The sequence below is a fragment of the Catharus ustulatus genome, chromosome 15, assembly GCF_009819885.2.
Source record: "Catharus ustulatus isolate bCatUst1 chromosome 15, bCatUst1.pri.v2, whole genome shotgun sequence".
NCBI classification, from domain to species: Eukaryota; Metazoa; Chordata; class Aves; order Passeriformes; family Turdidae; genus Catharus; species Catharus ustulatus.
In genome coordinates this window covers 9,382,376-9,398,632 of record NC_046235.1, presented here as the reverse complement: position 1 = coordinate 9,398,632, position 16,257 = coordinate 9,382,376, and the positions used below count along the sequence as shown (strand labels likewise).

Sequence of the window (16,257 nt, the reverse complement as noted above, 5' to 3'; positions counted from 1 at the left end):
TGCTCTTCTAGAAAAAATGTGCTGGAACTGGAAAGGTCCTGCCTTAGGGAGAAGAGACTAGCCTCTCTTCATCCCTCCTGGAAGAAACACACAAGTTCCCCACTTGTGTGATGTTATGATTTGGGGGTATCAAAAATACAGGTCATATAATTCTTGCTGTAGCTGGGTTTGGCCATGATTCCTTCACATCCTGTTACAATTCTGCTCAGTATTTATCCCAAGTTCCAAGTGTCACCTTGTACATCCAGATTGTTTTAACTACCCCTGGTTGTCCAGAGTCAGTCCATCATACTGTCCTGCGTTCACTTTTTGTTGAGCTGATTTTCCTTCTCCCCATGTGACAGATCCCTCATGTCACCTGCCTTGGGTCCTTGAGCACCTCAGTATAAATCCTCAAACAAAAGAGCTCTCAAAATGTCACCTTAGTAGTATCGAAGGGACAATTCCTCTGCTGGAGCCTTTACAGCTAAAACAGGTAAAAGAACATCTCCCACCTGGCTCCCAGCCTTGGCTGTCTCATTTCAGGAAAATGGATCAAATGGAGAACTCGCTAATGTGGGCACATGCCTTTCTTTGATCTTCCTAATGAAAAACCAGACAGTGTGAGAATGTGTATTAACTAGTCCGGCATTAAACATGACTTGCACTGAATGTGAACAAGAGCAGTGCTCTTACTACTGCCAGTACCATCATCAGCCCTGCTGACCCAATTCATGCGATAGGAAACAGCTCAGCTGAACTGAGTATTTAACTCAAGGGTATTTTCCATGGGCAGTAATTCCCTAGAGACAAGCCTGAGGAGGAGTTGTGTTTCCCACAGACATCTTGGGAGTAGCTGCAGGATAGAGTTTCAATGACATGTTTAAGATTACAGGAATGTGCCCATTGATTTTTTGATTTAAAGTAACAGGGGGAAAAAAGCAGATGTGATACCACAGACTGCTGCTAATGACCCAGTCCATGGGTTATGCTGAGGCAGCTGTCACACATCTAAAGGGGTTTATTCTCTCTAAGGGAACTTATCTTTCTTCCTTTGGAAACTACAGCACGCGGGAGTGTTTACCCAGGGTACGGGGGAGGAGTGTGAAAGCTCTAGAGCAGGAACACCCAGTCTTAACCAGTTAACCTCTCCTGTGGAGTGGAAATCCTCCTGGGGAAGTTGTTCTCCATGGGTGAGCAGAGCACATTGGCCAGGAGCCCCTGAGTGGCAGCAGCATGTTAGTATGGGAATTGCAGAGCAGCTCTGGCTGACCAGGGCTTGACTACACAAGGTACACAGGAAGAGCATGCCAAGGTCTGGGCACTTCAGCAGCCTGTGTTAATTGGGAAGCCGTGCAGAGGAGAAGCTGAGTTCACAGCTGAAATGGAGGCAGAGGGAAGGTGGAAGAAGTGTCCATGGAAGAGAAGAGGGCATTCAGCATGGTGGCACAGCTGCAGGGGACACGGGGTGCTCCAGCAACCCCCTCTGGACATTCAAGTATTAACAAGATACTAAGGGAGCTCTGTCTGGATTCTTAATCAATTAAAAAATGGTCCTTGATGACACTACCCAGGGAGTAAAAAGCAAACAGGGAGCTCTACTGTTGTGGCATACTGAGGTGCAGGAGGGGAGTTCACATGGGGCTCAGACACAGGGACTGGAGCTTGGGGTGCAGCAAGGTCTGGACCAGATTTGGGTTGACGAAATGGTTTTAGTCACTTCAAGCTGAAGTGAACACCCTTTTTCTCAATGCACTGGTGTAAAACTGTGAATTGCAGACCTCTTTCCAAGATGGAGTCTCTCTGTGCTCCAGCACCCAGATCCAGAAGCTCTCAGTTTTCTCTGCCTGCCTGCCTTTGCAGCCCCTCTGAGCCAAGCAGCACTTGGTTGATGTGAACTTTACTATTGCCTGGCCAAATCCATCTCTGAGAGCCCAAGGAACACAGCACTGCTCTGTTTTGCTACTCAAGGCTGTCCCACCCCACTCACAGTGGGTTCTGCAAAATTTAAGGCTCAGAAGAGCTGGATCCTGAAATACATGGTTAGCCCAGCATAAACAGGAAAAAAAAGCCGCATCAAATCCTCACTGCAGGCCCTAGGGTGCCACTAATGTGATTGGAAAGCACTAATGGAATAAAAAAAGCCTCATGTCAGGGTCACAGAGGTCTACAGCCTGGAACTAAGCTTTTAAGACCAGGAAAGTCTATCAGCTGAGGAATACATACAGCACTAAACCAACACTGCCCCAGAAGGGATAAAAAACCCAGAGTACAGCCAGTCCCTTGCAGCTCAGGATACTCCTGAGAATGCCCAGAGCACACCCCATCCCTGCCTGGACTGAGCAGCCCCTGCTGGTGCCAGATGGCTGCAGAAAGACACCTGGAGCTGAACCCACTGTCCCAGGAACACCCAGCAGCGAGGAAATGCCGATACACACCTGCACGGGCCGCACCAGTCCGTTTGTTGGTTGAGGCCAAAGCGAGCTCTGCATTTCTTAGGAGAAGCAGGATCTGAACACAGAAGCATGCGCGGCGGAGAATGGGCAAGGCAGAGGCACAAAGAGGAGGAGGAGCACGAGGAAGAAAAGAGGCAACATCATTTTAGCCACTTTAACACACCACTAACAGACTACAATCCCATTATTTTCTGCTACAGAATGGCACTGGCACCACCTGGAAAAAAGTGATCCTTAGGCAAATATCAGTGATCACTGCTGGCAGCTGGAGGTGGCTTGGGAAACAGTTTTGAAAAATGTGGGAAATTACAGGGAAATTCACAGCTCTTCAAATTTCTTAAGTCTGAAAAAACTGCCAAATCCTGGACGGATGCCTCACTCCTGTATCTGCATCCTTACCAGCTCCCTGCCCTTCCAGCAGCAACTACGCAGGCTGCCAGGGAGCTTGGACTGCGCACGGAGAAAAGAGGAGGAAATGTTGCAGAAGCAGGCTGAAAGCAGAGTTAGCACCAAGGAGACCTAGGCCCAGGTATTCCACTCCGCCCCCCATCACACCCCTTCCAGTTTTAATGGAAAAGCTGTTCTCCATGGCCTTTCCTAAAACATTGCTCTTTTACTGTATAATTAAGGGACTCATTAGGGTGAAGTCCTGTTTGCTTTCAGGCACATCATGTTTTTCTCTGGTGTTGTAAATGAGATTGGAACAGCACACAGCACATTTGTGTGCTGGATTCAGCCTCTCAACCACCATCAATGTCTCGTTGTGTACACCCAGTAGTTGGTTTTCAATCTGCAACAGGCAAAATTATAATTTTTGTATCACACAGACAAGACATATATATGGATATAAAAATATACAAGGCACTCTATGTAAAGGCCTAAAAGCCTATATTCCTCTTATCAGACTCAGCACTGAATGAGATCAACAGTGTTAATTAAACTGAAGGTATTACTGGGACACATCTCTTGATAATGATTCCCTTTTTAATGAATATTTATTGGTAGAGATAATATTTATTCCTGGTATGGCACAAATACTTCTGAAATCAGCATATGAATAGCCTTGGATGATGGGAATGTGTCTGTGACCAGCTGAAATCTGTTGAAAGGACCTTTTCTAATCGGCAGGGTGGTACATGGAGGTGGGGTTTAGTATGACTTTGCTTCAACTATACATTACTTTGAAATGACAACCAAACTTGGAACAGTACCATGAATGATTTTCAGTCCTGCCACTACATTTCATCCCACACACAATATGGATGCATTTGAGAGGAGTTTTCTTTAGTTAATAACATATGTAGGTCTGATGGCGACATTCACCTTGGGTGTTTTCAACAGTTAAGTTTAGTGATAGTTTATATGAAGTTATTATAGATCTGCCAAAATCCAAACTTTTCAATTTTCACAGACTACCCATATTCTGAATCAAACATGTATATTAAAAAGTCATAGAAATGTTAATTTACCATGGCCTTAAAAAATAATGAATGTGTATTTCTCTAGTCAAGATCAGGAGAATAAAAGAAAACACGGTAAAACCCAACAACTGCTTTGGATTCTCCCATCTGAGTAGGAAAGCAGGAATGGCTGCCAGGCTGCACTCACTTACCTGAGTTGGAATCTTGCTGCTTTTCCCGTGTTCGTCTCTTCTTCTTCCCCTAGGAAATCAAAGGAAAGGCTGTTACCTGTGCTCCAGAAAACTGAGGGGGCTGTACAGGGGTTTTGGGGCTGGACTTGGTGCTGGGGATGGCTGCTGCCTCCCAGGTAAGATGCAGTAAGAGCCACAGTGCTGCATTCCAGGAGGAGATGAACTGGAAAAGGCTGCAGAGGGACTACTCAGGTTCATCTGTGAGGGTATCCCCTTCCTGTCCCCTCATCCTATTCCAATATCCCTAAGAAGAAACCCAGGTGGAACTCTCAAAGTGAAACCCAAATGTGTTTTTGCGTACTTGCTATGGTTTCTGTGCAGCACAAATTCCCTCTGGGCTTATGCCCAGAATCTTGGGCATTAGCCCTCATTTCCAATACCTCCAGATCAAGCATCACACGCATTTTGGCTCAGCACTTTGCATGAGATCTGTGCATATTTAGAAACTGCAATAAACTCAAGAGGCCATGGCAGCCATGGCCCCACTCCTACCCCCACGTCTATTCCAACTTCTTCCTTACACACTGCTCCATGCTCTGGTTTATGAGTTCAGGACTATGCTGCAAATGCAGCTAAGACCTGGATTTATGCTGCAGGCTGTGTCAGAAAGTATGCAGAGAGTGTGAGGGAAAATGTTAGTGGATGTAAACCAGCTGTAATAAAGTCAGTGCCTGTGCCTGCACTGCTCAGCACCTCTGCCAGCTCTTGCCAGAACTCCTCAGTCCACTCTGATGCATCTCACCTGGGGATCCCACTCATTACTGCTTTAATTAATGAATTGATAATTTAATTAATAGGTTTAATGAGATTAATAGAATTAAACAAGATTTGTTGCATGCAGTGGAGAGAGTATGATCAATAGCTAATGCTTCTGTCATATTCTTATTCCTCCTCCTTATGTTTCTAGAAAGCACTTGGTCCATTTTAGAACCTTCCCTATTTCCAAAAGATGCTTTAATGTGGTGCCTTATACCCAAACGAAAACTGGTTCTTGATATTCCCTGATTCCAAATAGGAAAGAAAGTTTCAGGAAATCCCCAGAAACTTATTTTTAAACAATACTAATCTATTTCAGTGCTTTTGCAATTCTGGTCCCATCCCTCATTCTTCTTTCACTAACAGAAAAGTCCTATTTTATCCCCAAACTGCCTTCTGATTCACAAGATGCAGCACCTCCCCTCCTCCCCTAATGAGCTGATTAATGAGGGCACAGCAGCATGGGAGCAAATCTGGCTGTGTGGCACAGGCAGCTCCTAGGGCTGCCTTTGACCTGTGACTTCTTATATGACTTCTTGTGGTTTGAGTGAAGGTGGAAAGCTCAGAGCTGTGGTAAGCTTTTTCTACAGTGGGGGAGCAACTGTATTTCCTGCCTGATATCCGCATCATGTGCTGCACAAGTGACCTACATTCCCCCTCCTCCTCCTCCTCCTCCTTCTCATCCCTGCTCAAATTTGGAGAGAAAAGCATTTCTTCCAAGAACTACAACACCCAAACTAGCTGGTGTACAGTGCTGAGAGGCCCAATATGCACTTTTGGAGCCCACCATCTATCTTCTGGAGAAAGGAACCAGCCCTTGGCTCCCCAAGGAACCAGATGAAAATGATACAGGACTGGGATTTCCATGGGGGATGTGCTTGGTCTCGAGGAAGGTGGTGCCATGCTCTCAGCAATACTGATGCCCTCCAGATGTGTGCCCATCAAAATGTGGGCCAGAGGCTTCCCATCACCTCTGCTTTTTCTGCATCGTCTCTGCCCTCTGTTTTGGGGGGCAGTTTGGGGTGGTTTGGGTCTGTTTACAGGTGTTTTCTTGCCCTTGGGAGTTCTGTCATTCTGAGGGCTGGAGTCAGTGTGGGAAGGATGGGCACTCACTGTACAATTCCCAGGGTAAGAAAGTGTCTGTGAGGGAACTGATGGAGATGTGTGGCTGGACATCTGAAGACTTATGTGTGCTTTGCTTCAGTTCACTAATGAGCTTGTTAGGCATGTAATATCAAAAGAGTTGTGAAAGTCACAAGAAAAGACCTCCTACAAAAAGAGCCACTATTTAAAATCACAGAATCATAGAATTATTGGGGCTGAAAGGAACCTCAAACACATTCTGTTCCAACCCCCTGACATGAGCAGGGACACTTTCCACTAGACCTGACTGCTCCAAGCCCTGTCCAACTCGGCCTTGAACACCTCCAGGGATGGGGGATGGGGCATCCACAGCTTCTCTGTGTCAGGGCCTTACCACCCACACAGATACCTCAGCTGCTGTCCAAGATGCACAGTGCAGTTTGCTTCCATAAAATTGTATTTCCAAAGATATATCCACAGCACCTAAAATATCCTCTTCCTTTCTATTTGCATTTGCTTGGTCAATATGCAAATAAATGCTTGTGGTTGCTGGGATATCATTCATCTTTTAGACAGGCAATAAGCCAAGAGGGCATTCAAAATACTCCTGAAATGTGAATTTCTCTGGCTCTTGTGCTGCCATGGAATGGCATTGCCAGGACCAGATGTTTGGTAAACACCAGCCAGCCCCTCAGGCCACTCTGGGCCATGCCATAGGGTGGGGTTCCGAGCATGGGGGGACTCACATAGTTGTCTCTGGCAGACCAGCCGGGGTAGAGCTGCATGTGGAGCTGCCGTTCCTTGCGAGCCAGTTCATAGTACTTGGCTTGTTCCTCTCGGGACAGCGCATGCCACTGCAAGGACAAACAGCAGTGAAGCGCGGCCCTGCAGTCCCCTCCCAGCAGTCCCACTCCCCCACCATGCCCACCTCGCCCCAGGGCACATCTGGCCCCCACTGTTCATGGGTTAAGAGCACCCAGACTTGAAGCAGATGCTTGTTATGTACTTAAGAGCAGCTGCAAGAGACAGGGATGTGCCACTAGGTGATGACACTGGGCCCTGTGAGCTCTTACCCTCCTTCCCAAGATCTGGTTGATGGCAGCACTCTCTTTCAGGGTGCACTCGGCGATGACTTTCGCCCGCATTTCTTTCATATACAACATGAAAGCATTCAGGGGCTTCTTAATAGTGGGCTTCTTGGCTTCCTTCTCTCTCTTTGGTTCTGGTTGAGGTTTCCTTGGTGGGACAAAAGGAGGGGCTGTCAGCATCAGAGCCACCAGAAGACTTGACCCCAAAATAACCCAACAGCATGAGCAGGTGGGGGTGGGCCCGAGATTTGCTCCACAGATGGACAGCTCAGTGTTTATCCATCCTTCCCCCACTTGAGCACTGAGAGAGACAAATGAAATGGGTGCTGAGGTGCTGATACTGCTGAGCCAGCACTTCTCACTCACATGTTTCGGTCGTAGTGCTCCATCTCCTGCTTGCCAGAGTGGGGCACGATGGCGGGGTGCGGGATGCCCGTGGTGTGCATGCCAGAGCCCAGCATCAGCGGGTGAGTGAACCTGCAACAGAGAGTGGGTGAGCCATGCCAGGAGGGCTGCGCTGGGCTGGGGACACTGCGGGTGCCAGGCAGCCAGGGTGGCATCCCTCGGAGTGCACTCTGACGTGGCGGAAGCAGACGGAAAGCGAGGACATGGAAAGCAGGCAGATGCTGCCAGGCTGGTGGGGGGGCAGGCAGTGCCCACCACTCCCAGGTCACCCTTGTAGCATGGCTGGTTAAGCCATAGGCATGAGGATGGACAGGATCCAGTGCCATGAGAGGGAACCCACCTGCAGCAGGAGCCAGCCTGGCTGAGATCAAGGGTGCTTTCACTCAGCAGTTTTAGCTACTCAAATCTCTGCTGTTGCAGTATCTCATTAGCACTGCAGAACAGAACAACAAACTCAACCTGGGGTTTGGATGGGAGAGATTAGGACCACCCCACACCTTTCTTTTAACAGAAATAGACTAAGTCTGAACATGAACCCTACTGCAACTCTAGGAGGTACGCCTCGCCTAAGCAATGCTCTCCACAACATGGGCTGAGATCATGAGAGGTCTCATTAGCTCTCAGACTTCATTAGCTCTCTCCAGAGTTTGGAGGATAAAGCCAGCAAAGTCAGCTTTGCCAAGCTTGCCACTTTATGACTGCAGCTTAAGATGGCAGAATTGCCCATGGGAGATGAACTGTTCATTAGATATGCTGGCACGAAAAGAAAAGCTGTTTAATTTAATCCACCAGCACAGTCTGATCCTTATCTGACCAGGTGTACTTTCTCGGCTGCAGCAGTTCTGCAAAATCCTGCAGGCAGGAGCTCAGGGAGGCTGCTGGGGCTTCACAGGGAACCGTTAGCTCCTCTTTGCTTCACTTTTGAGGCTGTGCATGGGTGATACCTTGTGAGAAAGGAGGGCTGGCAACACTCCCTTCCCTCTTCTGCAAGGCTAAGGGGCTCCATGGATCAAGGGATGCATGGATCAAGTGTTGTATGGATCAAGGGTTGCATGGATCCAGGTTTCTGTGTGGCTAAAGGCTTGCATGAGCAAGGGTTTGCATGGTTTTCCTGTGGGAAATCTCTACTAACAGCCTTTTAGGACAACATGAAGCAGAAGCAAAAGCTGGTGTGGCCCTGGAATCCCTACAGAGCCACGAGGGCTTTGCCCAGCAGCGTATCACGCCTGGAAGAGCTGGGCTCTGTGATTCCCATCCACAGGGGATGCATTTTGCTCACTCGACGGCAGAAACTGTATTTATATCTCACAGAACTGACTTGTGCCAATGGGAGGGCAGCAAATCACTGTCCTCTCCTGTCCTGCTTTTAAAGCTGAGACCAAGTCAACCAGATCCATCTCTGTAGAAGCAGTGGTGACAGAAGGGACATATTCAGGATTAGGGTTAGTGACACAGGAGCAAAATCCTGAGCAGTGGATTCCACCCCATTTTCCCAACGCTGAGCTGAAGGCTGGAGTTTTTGACTCACTTTAGAGTTCTGCTGAATAAAACCCAACCATTGTGCATCCTTCATCCTCAATATTTCCCTGCGCACCCTTTGGACCAGACACTGCTTCTCTTCCCATGGCTGTCCCTGGGTGGCTGTGGTCTGCTGCAAGCTCCTGCTGCACAAACTGCAAGCTGCGTGACCAGCTGAGCTGCCCTGTCTCACACAGCTCATACTCACCTGGAGAAAGAAGCCCCAGCAGAAAGCGCTGACGAATACGGCTGTCTAAATCCACATGACGGGAGCGGATAGACAGACTGGCTCTGCCTGGGATCAGGAAGAAAGAGTCTATAAAGTATCCACAGCTACGTGGTATTTCCTAAAGATACCCTTTGCTAACGGGACTCAGAGCACTTACGGCCCTGGTTGGATGGACACTCAGTGTCCCTTAGGCTTGAGGGGCAGCGTGGGCTTTGGATGCTATTTTGAGAGAACCTGTGCCTTCCTACAAAAGTTGGATCCAATTCTGATCCCCTTCTGCCCCTGGTACTAACACTGCAGCTTTGAGTTTACCTGGTAACAATGCAAAGTGCAGAGGCATGATGAAAAATCAGATGTTGCTATTGCACCGAAGTTGCTCAAAAGAGCACAGTGTGACCAAAAAAAAAATAAAGCCTGCTCAGATTTTCTGTGTGGTGCATAAGCCAGGAGGACAAATATGAGGAAAACTTCATTACTGTGCAGTGACCAAGCACTGGAATAGGAATTGCCCAGAGAGTGTGGAGCCTCCCTTACTGGAGATATCCCAGGATTGTCTGGACACAATCCTGTGTTGTGTGCTCTGGAAGAATTTTGCTTGAGCAGGGAGATGATCCACTGGTCACTTCCAGCTTTATCTACTCTGTGACGCTGTGATGCCCCAAGTACAGGAGACTCCTGGAGTCTGGAGAGAAGGTACCTACCCTGCTTTTGTGCTTTAGGATGCTCTGATTTCTCCAGCACATTCTTTTAAGCACACCCATCAGTTTTAAAGAAGCCAAAAGCTCAGTCTTGCATTTATTTTGAAAGTTTTTTCATACTGGGGACCAGGCATGTATCAGACCTGGGGCTGGAAATTATTTTTGAGATAGTAAAATAACTATGCAGGAAGTTCCTTGTTGTTCCCAGCAAGGGAACCCCCACATTTTCATATGGAAATAGCTCAAAAATACCTTGGCTTGTTCTGCAAACCTGCCAAAAGATGCTTCCAGCCTAAAACTGCATCTGGAAACTGAGATCATAGAATTACAGAATGTTTTATCTTGGAAAAGACCTTAAAATCACAAAATGGTTGGAAGGGACCTTAAAGCTCATCTCATTCCAACCCACCCTGCCATGAGCAGGGACATCTTCCACTAGACCAGGTTGCTCCAAGCCCGATCCCAACCCAGCCTTGAACACTTTCAGGGATGGGGCACCATGGGGTGCTTTCAAGTTGCTGGTACTCACATTCCTCTGGCTAGGCTGCACAGAGCTGTACCTAAACCCAGGACCAGCTATTTTCAGTTCTAATGATGAAAAAATCCACTAAAAGTCCATTATCATTAAGTGTGGTGCACTGTGAAGGACCCAAGCTCCAGGATGCCTGGGATTTTTCGGGGCTAAAGACAAGCTTCTGCCCTGAAGAGAAATAATGCAGCGTGGCAGCAGTCAGACCCCTGAGCTGCGCTGGGCAGGAAGGAGGCTCCTGTTCCTGCTGCTGTGTATTGGCTTGACTGAAATTGGTGGGATCTGTCTGCAGGAAAGGCAGCCAGGGCTGTTTACACCCTGGCAGGCAGAAGCCCTCTCCGACCCCTCTGATGTTGGCAGGTATAAACACACCAACAGCCAAACACTGCTGTGCACCAGGAAACTGAAACAACCTTTGAAGTTGGAGGCGGCTGCCCCAGGGCCGAGAAAACACTTGGAGCTAATCCAGAAGTGACCTGTGTTACTCCAGAGGCTGGGATATTGGGACAGGAATGGAGTTGGGCACTTGCAGCTTCATCCCAAGTCCTTCTGACATGCAAATTAAAGCAACTGCAAAATCAGTCCCTGATGGTTGGGAGTGCATGATTATAGCCCATATCATGGAATTAATGGTTTGGGTTGGAAGGGACCTTAAAGTTCATCTCATTCCAAGCTCCTGCCATGGGCAGGGACACCTTCCACTAGATCCAGCTGCTCCAAGCCCTATCCAACCTGACCATGAATGGTCAGGGATGGGACAGCTGCAGTATCTCTGGGCAACCTGTGCCAGGGCCTCACCACGCCCTGTGTAAAAAACTTCTTAACATCTGACCTAACTCTCCTCTTTTAGTTCAAAACTACTCCCTTTTGTCCTATCACTATCTGCCCATATAAAAAGTCCCTCTCCTTCTTTTTAATAAGATCCTTTTAGGTGCAGGAAGGGGCTCTGAGGCCTCCTAGGAAACTTCTTCTTTCTCAGCCTGTTTCCAGAGGATCACCTGGTGATGGGAGGGTGGCTCAGGAAAAAGCTGTGGGATGGTGGAGGAGAGGCTGCCACTGCACCACTGCGCCTGGCCCTTTGTGCTTTGCAGGTTCCTGGCTAATGTTAACTGCCAGGCTCCCATAAGCAAAACTCACTTGACTGGACTCTTGGAAGCTTTTATCTGACTGTCATCCCAGTTTAATTACAGAGACAGTGATTGCAGCTCCTCCTCCTGAAGCGCTCGGTGAGAACAAAACCAGTTTCTGCCCAGCTCCTGCCTGCCAGGAGCAGGAAAAGTGGATCCCATTCTCTTGTGGAGGAAAAGTTGCTTCCCGTGTGTAACTGCCCTGGTCTGGCAGCTGACTTGGTGGACCAGCACAACCATAGAATCCTGTAATGGTTTGGGTAGGGAGGAACGTTAAAGATCATCCAGTTCCAATCCCCTGCTGTGGGCAGGAAGACCTTCTCCTAGACCAGGGTGCTCGAGATCCCATCCAACCTGGCCTTGAACACTTCCAAAGATGGGGCAGCCACAGCGTCTCTGGGATGCATCCCTGGCATGACCATCCCCATCACATCCATTCCTGGCACACAGCCCCTGCTGCTTGCTGCTGGCATGGGGGGATGCTGCCATGGACCTGCCAGGCTTCAGTGCTTCTGCACCCACCCACAGCAGTGTGCTGAGCCTCAGCTGAGGACTGGACACTCCACAAGTGGATCTGGGGCTCTTTCCATACATTGTGACCAAGGAAAAGAATGAGCAAAACGTCTGCTAGACAAATGTGCCTCAAGGTGCTGCTCTCTGCATGTCAGAGAGCATTTGTTGCTTTACCATATCTGCTCTATTAGTCATTAATGAAGGCATCTAATGAGGCTGCAGGAGGATGCCAAACCCCACGGATGCTGGAGCAGCTCTCAGCCATGAAAGCTCTCTCTACCACCAACTGCCCCACAAAATCTCCATAAAAAACCAGACTGTTCTCCCTTCATGGGCCCAGGGCTGTCTGAACGACATCATCCTAACCCAGGAGTGGGCCTTCCATTTGACAAACAGGCTCCTTTCTCCCTGCTCCAACTATTTCTTCCACAGTCACTCCAGTCCTTGTTTTTCCTGAGGATGAATTACATCATGTGAGGAGTTAAATCATCACCCAAGAGTAGCAGATTTAGCACAGAAGGCAAAATGTAATCTCTTTGAAGCCAGACTCTGTATCAAAGACCTCATCCTCTGTTTTCTTGTGGTTTAATGTCTGGAAAATGAAATTCATAAACAAAACAAACCAAAAGCTAACATTTTACTTTGTGCTTTAAGAAACTTCTCCATTGCCACTCTGCAATAGGTTCTTATACCTGAAACTCTCCTCCCAGCTTTGCCAGGGTTTTATCCACCAGCACTGGGGGAATCTGGCCACTGTGCCTGTGATCACCTGCCCTGCAATTTCTCCTCATCCCAGCAACCCTGAATTGTTACCCGCAGCCATCAGTCTCCCTGGCAGCCTCTGCAACGTCTCTACCTCATCACCAGGGATTAAATATTAATCTGAGGAGTGATGATGCCCACATGGCAGCACCTGCCAGACCTACTCTCTCAGTGTACTCACAGTCATGGGGGAAAAAGCCAGTGGCAATGACCACAGAGAACACACTGGTGTATTTTTAACTTGTGTCCCTGGGGCAGGTTTACCAACAGGCTGTGCTTTGCAGGATGCTCTGCAGGGCTGGCCCATGCAGGGGGTACATTTTGGGAGTGCTGCAGCTCATGGTCTCTCCTTTCCCATGCCTGCTGGGGCAGTGCTTACCAACTGGCTGACCTGTGGCCAGGCTGTGGGTACCGGGGTTGCTTCCTGGCAGGTCTCTGCCATGATTTGCTTTTTCCTTGTGTGTCAGATCCCAAGAAACACCATGGCCTGGCAGATGGAGCATCCCACGGGATTACTCCCTACTGGTGGCATGCTCAGGGAAAGCACTGTTTGTGCCGAAAAGTCCAGTGAGGGAGAAAATTACCTCCTACTCATAAGAGAGACTTTTGCTATGATGGCTATGATTTGCTATGATGCTATGAGGGCTGGGTAGGAAGGTCTCTCTGGGTTTCCTAATCCACACAGACAGATGTAAAGCAGGAGGCAGTTTTGAATTGAGCAGGCTGTAACCCCTCTCCAGGGATGTGTCAGCCAGAATGAAGCCTTCAGTCTCTCCACGGGTCTGCTCCCACCTCCAAGACAGGGCTAAATTCTCCTCCCTCTTGACACAGCACACAGGAGGGGTGAAGCTGGGGGAAGGCACCGTGGGAGCCACGGAGAGCAGCAGCAGTGGTTGGCTCAGTGACCCATCCCCATCCCACGCGTCCAGCGGGGCTGGGGCTGTGCGGGGCTGAGCCCTCCTCACTCACCATCCCATCGACGGCGTGATCTGGCCGACTCCACTGGGGGGCAGGGGGTAGAAACCAGGGATGTCTGAGGTCTGGGAAGGACGGTGCACTCCTGGAGGAAGGGAGAAGGAGACGAGTTGAATCTGGCACTGCACTGCCTGGCTGATTCAGATCATTCCCAATCCCCTTGCTGCTTCCTCTATGGTCACTTGTGGACAGCTACATTAAATAGCTATCTGCAATTGGCAGGATGGTGTTTCCTGTGGTTCTCTCTGTGGGGATGTGGGGTCATCCATGTTGCTGCAAACCCACAAACATAAGGGGAATGTGCTCCTGCACATGCATCTTAGCTGCTCCATGCCAACCTGAGCCCAAGCAGCGCTGTGCTTTGTTAAGGATTTGGCTAACTCCAGGCATTCCTCTGCCTTTCCCAGAGAGCCCACTCAGGAGTGTGCTCAGTGGATGGTTAAAGCTATTCCTATGCTCCCTCTCCATCAGTCATCTGCAGGACCCCCTGTGAGCAGGCAGCAGGGATGTTCCAGCAGGCATTACTTCCAACTTCATTTTAAGCAATTTGATTCAAAACAATTACTCTGCAGCTCTGTGGGTGCCAAGGAACTGCGGAGGTGGGTATGGTGCCAGCTGGGAATTCACCCTTTGCATGGGGAATCCCTGTGTGATCTTCAAAGCCACTGGCATGGGCAGCATGGCCGGGGGACACAGCTGCAGCATTGCTTCGTTCCTATCTGGGCTGCAAAACATCCTGTGGTGCCTGGGGCTGCGGGTGGGACTCAGACAACCATGGTGCTGCTGACAAAAACAGCCAGCAGCTGACCCCTGGACTGGGAAACTGAAGGAGTGTTGGGGCTGAGCTCTGGCACAGCGTGGGGTAGTGATGGCTGCTATCAAGCCCCAGACAAAACTGGGAACAGGGATTGTCAAGTGCCTGTCTTGGATGATAACTACATGGACTAAACTGGTGATGAGTTGCAAGCAGTTACAACTGGATTCTTCTCCTAGATGTATGGATGATACCTTATTAATTAGGAATTACACCAACCAATTCTAAGCATTTTATTAGGAGCCAGGTAAAATAAATAAATATATAACTGACCTGACAGGAATATATAACCTAGTATGAGATTTGCTTCAAGTGGGAGTCAGTGGCCCCATGGAGGGTCAAACAAAACCAGGTCTGCACAAGGCAGCTGATGGAACATCCACAGATTTGCACCCCCAACAATATGAGTTGTGTAAATCAGAGCACAAGTTATTCCTGCTGGCCCAGTGGTTGGGGCACCAGCCACTGACTCAGAATTCCTGCTTGTATTTCCTCGTCTGTGTGTCCTTGGGCTACTGTGAGAAACTTTTAAGGGATGCTGGGAGAATCAGTATGAGAATGACTCTCAAGCACTTACGCTGGGTGATAATGGGAGCTAGTTCAGTGATGAAAACAGAGATGGGGCACATCCAGGATGCACACAGAACAAAACCCTTGTCCCAGCATCGTAGGGATGGGGCATGTATGATCACAGCTGCACCACAAAAGCAAGACCCAGCTGAGGATGATGGGCTGAACCTTTCCTTGAATAGCACATGGGGGGCTTTCTGGGACACTCTTTGTATCTGTAGAAGTACAGGCTACACGGGAAGGGGAGACTGGACAGCGCCTGAACTGAGGGCGCAGGTGGGCAGCACAAGGACAGTGTCCTAGAATGACTCACCCACTGCAGAGGTGAATGCTCACGGACTGTTTCAGTGCCAGTCGTAGCCTCCATAGAGTGACAGAACCAACTCTGCCCTTGTGTGAGCTGCTCTTGAATCACTTAAGGTTCCCCAGGCTGACAGCGAGTCCCAGGAGCAGCTCATGGCAAGCAGCTTCTGGAGAGGCAGAGCTCTGCCAGGTACAGCAAAGGCAGCGTGGGGGAAGGTGTGCCAGGTTGCCTTCGTGCACACTTTCTTTCAGACTCAAACTCAGCCATTACCTAAGCTTTTAGTAGGTTTATTTTGTTATCTCTTCCTAATTTTCTGCTGAGTTTATCATGCTCTGATGGCTGACAAGCAGTGTGCTGCCTGTAAGACAACCAGAATGTGCCCGGATATCTCTTACACCAGAGCTAAATCCTACCCATCAGCATCCCTGATGAGTGCAGAGTGTGGCCTCCAGGTTCAGACCAGGGTTTATTCAGGGATTATTATTGGTTGGGTCCTCCAGCCACGAGCATCCTCAATAACCCATTGTTTTATCAATGATCTCTCTAGGACCGTTTGGATCACTCATGGGTGGAGGCCTTTGCCCAAATCACAGTGGTTGGTTTTGTGCCTCTGTCCTGGCACTGGTTTCTGCGCTCTGATGGACACCGACCTCCTTAATGAATGCAAAAACTGGCAGTTTGCTTGCTTTCTCATGAACTCAAGCCCAGGTTTGTGTAAAAGCCTGGGTAATCTGAACAGATGTTCTGCACTAATGTAAGGTTGAGAAAAGTTTGATTTTACACTCAGTTTGCCAGGAACC

General features: G+C 48.9%; 1 protein-coding gene across 5 annotated transcripts in view; it reads right to left on the bottom strand.

The window, feature by feature from the left end:
* The window catches only part of TCF7 (transcription factor 7), a 73,339-nt gene that overhangs the window by 7,201 nt on the left and 49,881 nt on the right, over positions 1–16,257 (bottom strand). For 2 of the 5 annotated variants that reach the window (XM_033073111.2, XM_033073112.2), the window contains exons 5-11: positions 13,764–13,854; positions 9,145–9,231; positions 7,380–7,490; positions 6,999–7,161; positions 6,672–6,779; positions 4,048–4,096; positions 2,418–2,490 (exon numbers count right to left, since the gene is read on the bottom strand). In XM_033073111.2, coding sequence (XP_032929002.1) covers positions 2,418–2,490; positions 4,048–4,096; positions 6,672–6,779; positions 6,999–7,161; positions 7,380–7,490; positions 9,145–9,231; positions 13,764–13,854 — 682 coding nt within the window. The remainder of the gene's footprint in view (positions 1–2,417; positions 2,491–4,047; positions 4,097–6,671; positions 6,780–6,998; positions 7,162–7,379; positions 7,491–9,144; positions 9,232–13,763; positions 13,855–16,257) is intronic. The other 3 variants (XM_033073113.2, XM_033073114.2, XM_033073115.1) reach the window with 2 other exon arrangements.